Here is an 11,400-nt window from a genome sequence, read left to right as displayed (position 1 = left end):
AAAAAAAAAAAAAAAAAAGAGGGGTTCCAAAGGAGAAGCACTTGTTGACACCAGCGGTTAGGATGGAGACAAAAGGCAACAAGAAGGCGAGGATTAAGATAGTATGGAAGAGAATTCTGTAAGAGATGAGACGAGCTGCGACTTTGATCGAATTAATAAACTCTTGCTGCTCGAAATCGTAATGTTTATCATGGTAGGCGATATGTAAAGTAACATCCTTCATCGTGCAGCCATAGAGTAGTAATCAGATCAATCGAATCGAATAAACCCCTAATTCCACCAAATCTCCAACGGAAAAACATCTCCTCCCGACGACGTGTTCACCGATCTCGAATCCATTTTTTTATGATCCAACTTGACAATTTCTTGGCTGACCTGTATTAATTCTCTTGATTTGATTGGCCATCAATTTTAATTGATGTGTTAGTTCTTGCTTCAATCAAGAGCTGATGTGTCAACAAAGCAGAGAAACACCTTCATCTTTTATTATATTAATTATAACTGCAAGTTCTAAATATTTACACCATCATTATCATTCTCATTTTCAATTTATCAAACCATGTTACTTCCAAGTTCCAAATATTAGTGATTTTTATACATATTATATCTTTATTAATATATACATTTTTGAAGTATATTTTGGGTCATATCCTTTTATTTGTACTTATTAAAAAAATTATTTACAAAATTAATCCCTAAAAAATTTTCAAAAATAGCATAAGTTCAGATTTTGTTTCCTAAATATTTTACATTTCATTCCAAGTAAAAAAATTACAGCAAAATCAATATGGAAACAGAAACTATGATATATTTAACCACAATTTCTATTGTGTTTTAAAGATATTCTATTTTTGAATCATTTGCAAACAAAGAAAACAATAATTTTATTCTCATTTTGTTTTTTTATACCTGTGACTCTGTGAGCTTTGATTCTTAACATAAGAATAACTTCGATTCATATTTATTTAAATATTATAATTAATATATATATAATAATTAATAAAATTTTAAAATACTACGAATATGTAAAATTAAAATAGTTTAAAATAGTATATAATATGGTTATATAGTAGATGAGTTATAAATATAACATGTTGGAATTAATAAAATATTATTAAATTTTTGCTAACGCGGGTTAAATCCTCATTTTATTATTTTCAACATAATTAATATTAGAATATTTGACATATAAAATCAAGTTAATTTAACTAAGAGAGTGTAAAATAAATTATTATTTTTGTCAACAACCAAAAAAAACAAAATAATTAAATCATTAGGAAAAATGTGACTTAATCATAGCGTATAAATGACTTATTATGTATTTAGATCCCTAATTTTTTTGTTATAATAATTGAAAATCAAAATAGAATTTTAAAAAACAAAATAAAACAAACTAAGTATAACTAACAAATGGTCATGAAGTATATATTACGGGTTAAAAAATTAATATAAACATTTAGCCGTACAACTAGCCGAAAAATTTAGTTTTTTTATATTTACAAAATATCCAATATTTAACAAAGAAATATAACATAAAATATACATAATAATAAAATTATATGCATGCGGTGTATCTCAAGTTAAAATCTAGTATGTATCTATATATACATTTTTGAAGTATATTTTGGGTTTTACCCTTTTATTTGTACTTATTTAAAAACTTATTTACAAAGTTAATCCCTAAAAGTTTTCCAAAAATAACATTACTTCAGATTTTATTTCCTAAATATTTTAAATCATATTCCAACTAAAAATTTTTACAGCAAAATCAATATGAAAACAGAAACTATGATATATTTAACCACACTTTTTATTGTGTTTTGAAGATATTATGTCTCTGAATCATTTGCAAACAAAGAAAACAACAATTTGATTCCCATTTTGTTTTCTAATACCTTTGAGCTTTGATTCTTAACGTAAGAAGAACTTCAGTTCACATTTATTTAAATATTATAATTAATATATATAAACTTAATAAAATTTTAAAATATTACAAATATGTAAAATTTAAAAAGTTTAAATTACCATATAATCACTACAACAAAAACAGGTTAATATGGTTATATAGTAGATGAGTTATAAAGAGAACATGTTGGAATTAATAAAATATTATTAAATTTGTACTAACACGGGTTAAATCTCCATTTTGTTATTTTCAAAACTATTAATATTACAATATTTAACATATAAAATCAAGTTAATTTAACAAAGATTGTGTAAAATAATTAAATTATTAGGAATAATGTGACTTAATCATAGCGTATAAATGACTTATTATGTATCTAGATCCCTTATTTTTTGTTATAATAATTAAAAATCAAAATAGAATCTCAAACACAAAACAAAACAAACTAAATATAACAAACAAATGGTCATGAATTCTATCACGGATTAAAAAATTAAAATAAACATTTAGTCGTACAAACAGCCGGAAAATTTAGTTATTCATCTATTTACAAAACATCCAATAGTTAACAAACAAATACAACATAAAATATAAATAATAATAAAAATTATATACACGCGGTATACCACGGATTAAAATCCAGTGAATCTCAAAAACGATTGTCCCATAAATTTCAATTTATCAAACCATGTTACTTCGTGTTATTTCCCATAAGAACGCTTGTCCCATAAATTTCAACTTTGTATTAAAGATTTGGTTTCTTTAATTAGTAACTACTGATCCTACATTTGCTGAATCTTTCAACTTGTTGAGATTAAAGATGTCCAGCTCACTTTTTCACTAGTTGATCCCAAAAACCTTAGAACTTTGGGCTTCTCGCGGCCCATCTTAGACACCGACAAAACAAAGATGCGTGAATGAGACGCGCGCATTATCAGCTGAAAGGGGGTACTTTCGTAAATTCGTAGAACGACTATTCGCTTAAGAAGAGTCAAGAGTCAGAGTGTTGTGCACGTCTCTGTTAAATCTTACGAACGAAGACACCGCGATGATCGGAGGAGAGATCGTTTCCAAGTCGTCGTCTCCGTTCGATTCCTTGCCGGAGGACTGCATTTCAACCATAATCTCTTTCACAAATCCACGCGATGCCTGCGTCGCTGCTACGGTCTCGAAAACCTTCGAATCGGCGGCAAAGTCAGATATCATATGGGAGAAGTTTATTCCGGCGGAGTACGAATCTCTGGTTTCTTCATCGCGAGTTTTCTCATCGAAAAAGAAACTCTACTTCTCTCTCTGTAACGATCCTCTTCTCATCGACGATGGCAAAAAGGTAATTATGTTTATATCAGTCACTTTGTTTATAGGATTTGAGAGTAATCATGACTTCGAAGTTTTTTTTAAACTCGTTCTGCTAGGGAAGTATGGCTACAAAACAAAACCCTAACTTAGCAATTACGTTTTAAGAATAATGCAATGCTGCTATTGAATAATTCTTAGTTATTTGGTGGGTTTTTATTTTTGTTTCGGAAATAAAAGAGCATATGGTTAGAGAAATCGAGTGGGAAGAGGTGTATCATGTTATCTCCGCTGAATGATTTCTCAATAGCATGGGGAGATGATCCTCGCTATTGGCAATGGATTCCATTTCCTGAATCTAGGTACTTTTTTTCATTATTACTTTACATATGGTTTTATTTTGCCTCAATCAAATGATGTTATGTATGTATTAATGTAGGTTTGAAAAAGTAGCGGAGCTTGTTTTTGTATGTTGGTTCGATTTTCGTGGGAGAGCGAACACTCGTGTCCTGTCTCCAAAAACTCGTTACTCTGCTTACATTGTGTTCAAGAAAGGGGATGAATTTTATGGGTTTACGGATAAGGCCATAAAAGCTGTTGTTGGGATAGTGGGACAGGAACCTTCTAGAAGAGATATATGCTTTGATTATGATGATGATGTCGATGTAGGGTTTACAAGGGGAGAGAGAGGGATGAGGCACCTAGTGAAACCTGAGGAGAGAGATGACGGGTGGATGGAGATTGAGCTTGGAGAATTCTTCAATGAAGGTGGTTTAATTAATAGTGATGAGATTGAGATGGGTGTTTTAGAGACTACGCGTCTCGATGGGAAGTATGGCTTGATCATCCAAGGTATTGAAATCCGTCCTGCAAGAATCCAGTAATTGATCGATGGTTCATCTATTTGTATTATTGTGTCATGAGTTGATTATGCGATGGAGTGAACAAATTGGTATATTTGTATTAAGTTGTGTTTGTTACAATAAATAACAAGTTTGCTAAATAAGCTAAGCTCTTACTTTGTTCTTACTGTGAGGATGTTACTTTGTTCATTGTAAAAAGGTTTTTTGGTTGAGTAAAATTTTACATTCAATTCAAAAAAAAAAAAAGAGGATGTTGCCATGTTGGTATATGTGTAAACCACTTTCCTTCAGTGGAGAGAACACTTGGTAATTTTGGCGTTTTGGTACGAGTCTAACGTTTATGTAAGTTAAAATCTTTGTCGTATATTGGTCTTTGGAGAAACATCTTGCAACATAGAAGGGAGTGCGATGTTTTTTTTGAATTTGGGTTTTTGGTTCTAATATTCTCTCTCACGTGAACAAATTCGATGAGGAAAAACAGAGTTCTAAGGAATAATAAGTGGCGTTACAAGCCACACAATTTTTAAAGACAATATAATACCAAATTTTAATTTTAATAGAAAAGGTATAATGGTATTGTTTACGTACTAGCTGATTACAAAAATATGTTGCACTCGATCACACCAAAGAAAAAATATGTTGCACTCGATATACTAGAACTTCTCCAATCTCCATTATATATACGTTCTGTGGAGGTAGGTGAGGAAGGGCAGTTCCATAAATAACTGTGGACGACGACTTCAAACGAGTCTTTCTTTATGAATATTAGCAGCAGGAGATGACTTTTGACGATTCTTTATATTCTTTAGCTTCTAGACGAAGAAACATTATAAAAGATAGAAGCAAAAATGGGACAAAAACACGGCGTTGACTCAAGAGGCAAAGGTGGAGATGTTCCCGGTTCTTCGTCGATAGGGCAAAAGCACGGTGGAGGAGTGATCGTTCTGGGGTCATCATCACTTTTCGATGTCTTTCCAGAAGATTGCATCTCCAACATAATCTCTTTTACAAGTCCAAGGGACGCGTGCATCTTCGGTTTCAAAAACCTTTGAATTCCGTGATACTAGGAGTTTTGTATGTCCTAGCAGGTTCAATTAACTTTATGCAGTTGTAATATTTAAGGTGTCAATCCAGTTGGGAAACTTTACTATCAATTAAGATACAATCAAGGTATCACAAGTCAAGCCAATTCAAAGAGAGTGTTTTTATCTAACAATCCTAGAATGATCAGAATGCAAAACGGAAATGAGTTCTAGAACTAGAAACGAGAATGTATGACAAGAAGAGATATGAATGAAAACATAAACGAGTCTAAGCATGAACTAAACAACACAAATCGAAATAGTCTCAGGAAGGTAATAAAAATCAGAAAGAAAGAAGTCCTAAGGATAGGAGTAATTGATGTCGGTGGAGTCTCCTAGTCTACAGAGTGTTTAACGCGTCACAAGCAAACTATCCCTAGACAATGAACATCACGACTTAGCTAATCCAATCTCTTGACAGAAGCTACTCAGATTCAACCACTTCCAAACCTAGCTCTCGCTAGAGAAACATGATCAAGCATGGCATGACAAACAAGTTCATTCACGTCAACAAACATCCTAGACAACTAATCTCTTAGGCTAGGAATGTAAGTCTCTGGCACTAGTTGGTCAGACATTTCATCGAACACTTTTTGGGTGCGGAAATGTCTAAGACTTAGTTCCAATTGATCAGAGAGAAACTAATAATTCTAACACTAGTCCAGAAGGGAATCATACAAATCAAAGCTTAAACACCCTACATCCTAAGATCCTCCACCTAGTCTATCCCATCCCCAAGAACTCTAACACTACTCAGATCCGGAAATCATCACCAAAGATACAAATCCACAAAACATTGAATCATGCATAGTAATATAGATATAAATGAGAAGAACAACTTTGTAGAAGAAATCAAGTGCAAAAATTGAATAAACTTTGAGATGTCGGATTACAAGTCTCAGAACGTTTTTTGGTGGCTTGGTCAAACCTTAGAAAAGAAAACGAGATAAAAGCTAAGTTGTCTGAGTAAAAACTTAACAAAACGTATTTATAGTAAAACATGGAAATCCCTAAAACGTAAAACGACAATATAGAACGTCGGTTCGGGAACCCTTCTCGGACGCGTCTTCAGAACAAAACCAGGATGTCGGTTTAAGAGCGTCGATCGAGTCGCATCGTGGGAGTGTCGATCGAGTCGGAGTCCAGGAAGCTTGATCGATCGATCGAGTCGGAGTCGGACTGCTTTCCTGCTCCTTGTTTGCTTTTGATGGTTTGGACATCTCCTAAAACACCTGAAGCAACTCCAATATGCAAGATGCATGCAAGAACAATGCAAAGACTACCTAGATATGCATATTATGCAAACGAGACCAAAAACAATGCAAAACAATGAGTTTAGAGAACATAATGAATGGGAAATGCATGATGAAAGAGTGTAAAATATACACATATCAACTCCCCCAAGCTTATTCTTTGCTTGCCCTCAAGCAAACGATCAAGAACAAAGTAAGGAAGAGAGGTTTGAAGATGGGGTCTCAGAACCTAAAACATGCTGAATAGAGTATTTAGAATCAAGGTCCTTGTTTTTAGTTATATGATGCATGGTGAAGGAACTCTATTTAAAAACTTTAGACAAGCTCATCACAACATGAAAAGATTCCGAACCTTAATCTACACATGCTATCATTTCTATCATTCCCTTTAACATTCATTAACAAAGAACCATGAATCAAGCTAAGCAATGTCATCAAACTCATTTAGCTGGGGTGAAAGGGTAGAGACAAAAATGGTCTCCTCTGCAAGTGGTTTTAACAATATAGAACAGGGTTCTCTCGCAAAAATGAGTTGAGCTGAAGAGAAGGCTAAAGGTTGAAACCAACTGATGATACATACAAGAGCAGTGTCCCGTTTACCCAAAGGTCCCAAGGAAACTTAGCTCTAACTTTCTAACCCAGAAGTTGGTCCTATCTCTACCCTTCATCGGTCTCTCTTTTTAAACTCATTCTCTCATTCTTTTTACTTAGCCTTAGGAGGAGGTTATTTCATATCAATCTAGCGGATAGGAAACTTTTTTATAACTATGGTTCTCTTTCTTTTCTTCTTAGAACGCTAGACTTCTTTAGCGTTTTGTTTGTTTGAATTTTTCTTTCTATGCACAGAACCAATAACACTTTTACATTGCACAACCCACATCCGTTACTAGACTTGTAAAACTTGAAAACACATTCTCCTCCTAGAGACTCTTTACCCTTCTTCTTTCTCTTTTACTTTTTCTCTTTTCAGCACAAATCCAATCCCAAAACCCAAATTCGAGTTCTCACCTAGTCCTACTAGTTTGGAAAATGCGAACTAGAACTACACAGGATCCTACTCTTGTCGGCTAAAATCTAACACTTTCTAACAAGCTCAACTCGGAAAAGGCCTCACACTTAAGAATACAATTGGTTTGAAAGAACGGTTGGTTAAGGATGCGGGAAACTGTTCCAAAGATGGGAGAAAGATAATCCAAATATCCATGAGTTCAACTTCAATGCATAACAAGATAATTGCAAGTCAGGATTATGTTCATATAGATAGGGAATGATGTCAATTCAAAACATGCTTCAATCAAGACTAGAATGCAATTTCGAGAATTCAAAGACTGGTTCAGTCTTACATTTCAAGTTCAATCAACATGCATCAAAGAACTAATAACAAGGGCCTTGATCCTATCTTATTGAATTCAGCATGTTAACAAGGTTATAATCATCATCAACCCCTATGCTTAATGCAACAGCTTTATATGAATAACACTAGACTCAATCCTAATATGCAAATGCAAATTACATGAACACTTTTTTTTTTGTGAAAATTTTCGAAAATTTTTCAAATTTTTATGGTTTTTCAATGCAAATAGATGAATGCATACTCAAACATGATATGATGCAAAAATTTGAAATAAGAATCATAGAAAACGTCATCAGATACATCATCTCAAACCCTCCCCCAAACTTAAATTATACATTCTCCTGTGTAAGAAAAATTTGCAGAAGGATTTAAGAATCACAACACAAACAATGCGTGAATGAAATGGTATATACAAAGGAACCGTAGGAGTACCTCAGTAGTAGAAGAAGGAGTTGGTGCTAGCCCAAGGAGGATCGTGGTATTGACTTTGTCCTTCGCCTTGTTCAGGGTCCGCAGAAGTGGCCTCAGCTGGTTGGTCGACTTGCTCATCAATCACTTGCGTGTTCAGATGAACGTTCTGTTGTCCATCGCACTGCATGTCGTCGACGCGAGACTCACCATGATCCGATAATAGCACAACATCCTCCATATGTGGGTGGTCACCTTGAGGCTCATTCTGCTGCTCAGTCGCTGGCCTGGTCTGGTATTCGATCTGAGACTCGTTCTGCTGTTCAACCACTGGTTCAGGTAAGTGCTCAGAAGGACCGCCTTGTTGATGTTCAGCTGGACGACTTGATGAAGGTCCCTTCTTGGCTTTCTTCAACGACTTTCTCGCTCTCTCCCGGGGCTCATGAGGGGAATTTCGTGGTCGAGCTGGAGAGGGTTGCTGCGTTCGTGGTGTGTAAGCAGACCGGCGTGCTGGAGATGGTTGTGCTCGGCGAGTTGGCTCAAGACGTGTAGACGAGCGTCCCTGTACTGGCATGCCATCTTGGGAAGGCATTGGGATGGCGACAGTGAATGTTGAACAACTGAATTTACTCATGAAGTTCATAAAAGTTTTCTTGAAACTACTGAGTATCTTGTCCCTCGCCTTGCCCCATTTCTGAAGCTTGTTGAGACGTTCATGAGCCTACCTAACACCCTTTCCTAGTCTCGGTACTGTGTACTCGTCAAAGTGATACCTCTCAGGGCGATAGTCTTCTGAATCCTCCTCCATCGGGTTGTCTTCTTCTGCAGAGATCTCCATCGCTGATCTTCTTCCTCAACATACAAAACGCTTCTATCAGGGATAAACTCAATGTTCTCACCATTCAGGATCGTTGTTAGACTCGCACAAGGAAGAAGGATCCTTGCTTCTTCCACCTCTGGGTGAACGAATTTGTAGACAAACTTTCCATGCTTGTTTTCCCAGTCTAAAGTGTGAATCTGTTTCAGGTGGTACATATCCATCCAGCGCGGAGGAAACGAGTTTGAAGGGAGAGGGACGCCTTCTGCTTCTAATATCCATGTCACAACCCCTCCCATACACATAACTCCGGGTGAATGAGTTTTGTTCAGTCTCACCACCCACGTCTTGTAAGTCTGCAGATGGTTCAACAGGAAAAAAGCGAACGATGTGTCTCATGCGTCACCTCTAAGCATAACACCCCCTGTAGTCTTCTTTAGCGGGTCCTTGAGTGCCAAATCCAACATGTCAAGCTCTGCCTTGGTGACAAGGCCAGTGATTTCCTTCACATAGAAGACGTTCGAAATAGCCCTGTGGAAGTATCTCAACACTGGGCTTCTTATTAGCGTCCCTTCCGACCTTGAGGCGTTGAAGTGCTGCTCAGTGCTAATCGAAGCCCATAATGACGACGCCTCTTCCCTGTCGATTTCTGCGGCAGTGCCAGTCCCACTAGTGAATCCAAACACTTCCTCAATCTGCCTCACAGTAAGGCTGTAAGTCCGACCATGTATCATAAACGTGAAATAGCCTAAACTGCCATCCGACTCCATCTCAGGTGCATCTGCAAAATGGTGAACTTGCAAGGAGCTTAGAAGCTGTATGGTTTCCTCTCTGTAAGCGTTTTTTGGCGTGTTCATAAGTCTGCTCAGGCTGCATTCGCCGAAAAGATATTCAACATCTTCTGCTATACCGAGGTCCTTTATGGTTTGACTGTGAGGATATCGTGTTCCCATAAATTCATGTTGCTGAAACAAATCATAGTACTCCTGGGCAGATAGCTTCGATTTAGACTTCTTCTTGACATATTTCCTTGATGATGCACTCTCACGAGCCTGCTCCATCTCATAATCGCTACCCTCATCTCTCTGTTGCACAGGCTTCTTGCCACGAGCTTTGTCTTTACTAGATCGTTTTACTGCTCTGCTTGAGTCAGCGCCTTGCGTAGGTGGATTAGAAGTAACAACACGTCCTGGTACCGCACAACCATACTTCTCATACATCTCATCCCAAAAATTGTCAGACATTGTAAAACTGAGACAATTCAAACTCAAAATCAAAGATTAGTAGGTTAATGACGAGGCAATAATACAAATCACAAAAATCAATGAGAGAGCTAAGGTGTTTGAAGTAACAATGTTTGTCAAATCGAGCGTTGGTCGAGTCAGGTGGGTCGAGTCGGAACCTCGTTTCTCGATCAAGTAAAATAAAGAGGCTGCTTCAGCGGGTGCTCTAGGACTTCAGATCGAGTCGAAGAGAATGTTGGTTCCGGGAGCAGCTCTAAGTCGTCGTCGATCGAGTCGCAGTTTTTGTGTTAGGGAGCTTACCCAGGATGGTCGATCGAGTTGTGCAGGTCGAGTTCGAAAGTTTTTCCTCGTTCGAGTCGAGCAAAGCACGGATCGAGTCGAGTGAAACTTTGAGAGTGTTCTGGTCAAGTTACTTTAGGAGAAACAGCTTGAGACTGAGTCGCACAAGTTGCAGCGTCGTTGGTCTTGAGAGCAGCTAAACACAACGAATCTATGAAGGATGTCTCGGTTGGCAGCTCCGCGATGGTCAATCGAGCCGGGTTTGGCTTGATGGGGGTCTGTGAGGGTGGATCGAGAGAGACGGTGAACAACTTGCCGAAACAAGAACTTCACGACAATGACCAAAGTACAAGAGATCCGGCGAGTCACAGCTCGGTTGAGTCGAGCAAGAGAGAAGTGAGCAGCTTCGACAGTGGTGGTGGAAAATGGCTCGATCGAGTCGGACCAAGTCTACTCGAGGGGGTTATTCCGGCGGGTCGAGTGGCAACAGGTCTCGGACTGAGCAAAGGACTTCGGTTGAATCGCTGATGAATGAATTGCAGGACTCCTCTGGTAAGCTTTGTGAACTCGAACAAGTTGGAGGAAGAAAGATGAGGGAGTAATCGATTTGTTTTGGTTGATGGGAGTGAGAATGAAGGGAGTAATTAATAAATAAAGAGAGTATGAAGGTGTTGTGTAAGGGGGAGAAAGAGAGAGTGGTAATGGGGTGATGTAGGAAGAGAGGACACAAAGGTGATGTGTCTTCTAAGAGGGAACAAGAAAGGGAGAGATTGAGGTGATGTGTGAGAGAGTTCACGTGGGTGGGGGAAATGAAAAGGGAAGTAATTTTGTGGGTGAAAAATCGAGTGGAGAGGAGTGGTTGCATTTTAATTTTTTTTTTTTTTTTTTTTTTTTTTTT

The 11,400-nt window shown here is 37.1% G+C and overlaps 2 protein-coding genes across 2 annotated transcripts in view; both read left to right on the top strand.

The window, feature by feature from the left end:
- Positions 2,905-4,283, top strand: LOC104779571 (F-box protein PP2-B10). Its single transcript, XM_010503938.2, has 3 exons — positions 2,905-3,236; positions 3,443-3,564; positions 3,642-4,283. Exons 1-3 carry the CDS (start codon positions 2,955-2,957, stop codon positions 4,084-4,086), a joined length of 849 nt encoding a protein of 282 aa, XP_010502240.1. The 5' UTR covers positions 2,905-2,954; the 3' UTR covers positions 4,087-4,283.
- The window catches only part of LOC104783465 (putative F-box protein PP2-B6), a 14,201-nt gene continuing 7,714 nt past the window's right edge, over positions 4,914-11,400 (top strand). Inside the window, exon 1 of the mRNA XM_010508619.2 lies at positions 4,914-5,089. Coding sequence (XP_010506921.1) covers positions 4,914-5,089 — 176 coding nt within the window. The remainder of the gene's footprint in view (positions 5,090-11,400) is intronic.

Source organism: Camelina sativa, chromosome 4 (genome assembly GCF_000633955.1).
Source record: "Camelina sativa cultivar DH55 chromosome 4, Cs, whole genome shotgun sequence".
NCBI lineage: Eukaryota > Viridiplantae > Streptophyta > Magnoliopsida > Brassicales > Brassicaceae > Camelina > Camelina sativa.
This window is presented reverse-complemented; position numbering and strand designations above follow the sequence as displayed.

Excerpts from the sequence above, each read along its gene's own strand:
- LOC104779571 (XM_010503938.2), top strand. The coding sequence starts at position 2,955 with ATGATCGGAGGAGAGATCGTTTCCAAGTCGTCGTCTCCGTTCGATTCC. Across the intron at positions 3,237-3,442 it reads TCATCGACGATGGCAAAAAG|AGCATATGGTTAGAGAAATC; the intron begins GTAATTATGTTT and ends CGGAAATAAAAG. Across the intron at positions 3,565-3,641 it reads ATTCCATTTCCTGAATCTAG|GTTTGAAAAAGTAGCGGAGC; the intron begins GTACTTTTTTTC and ends GTATTAATGTAG.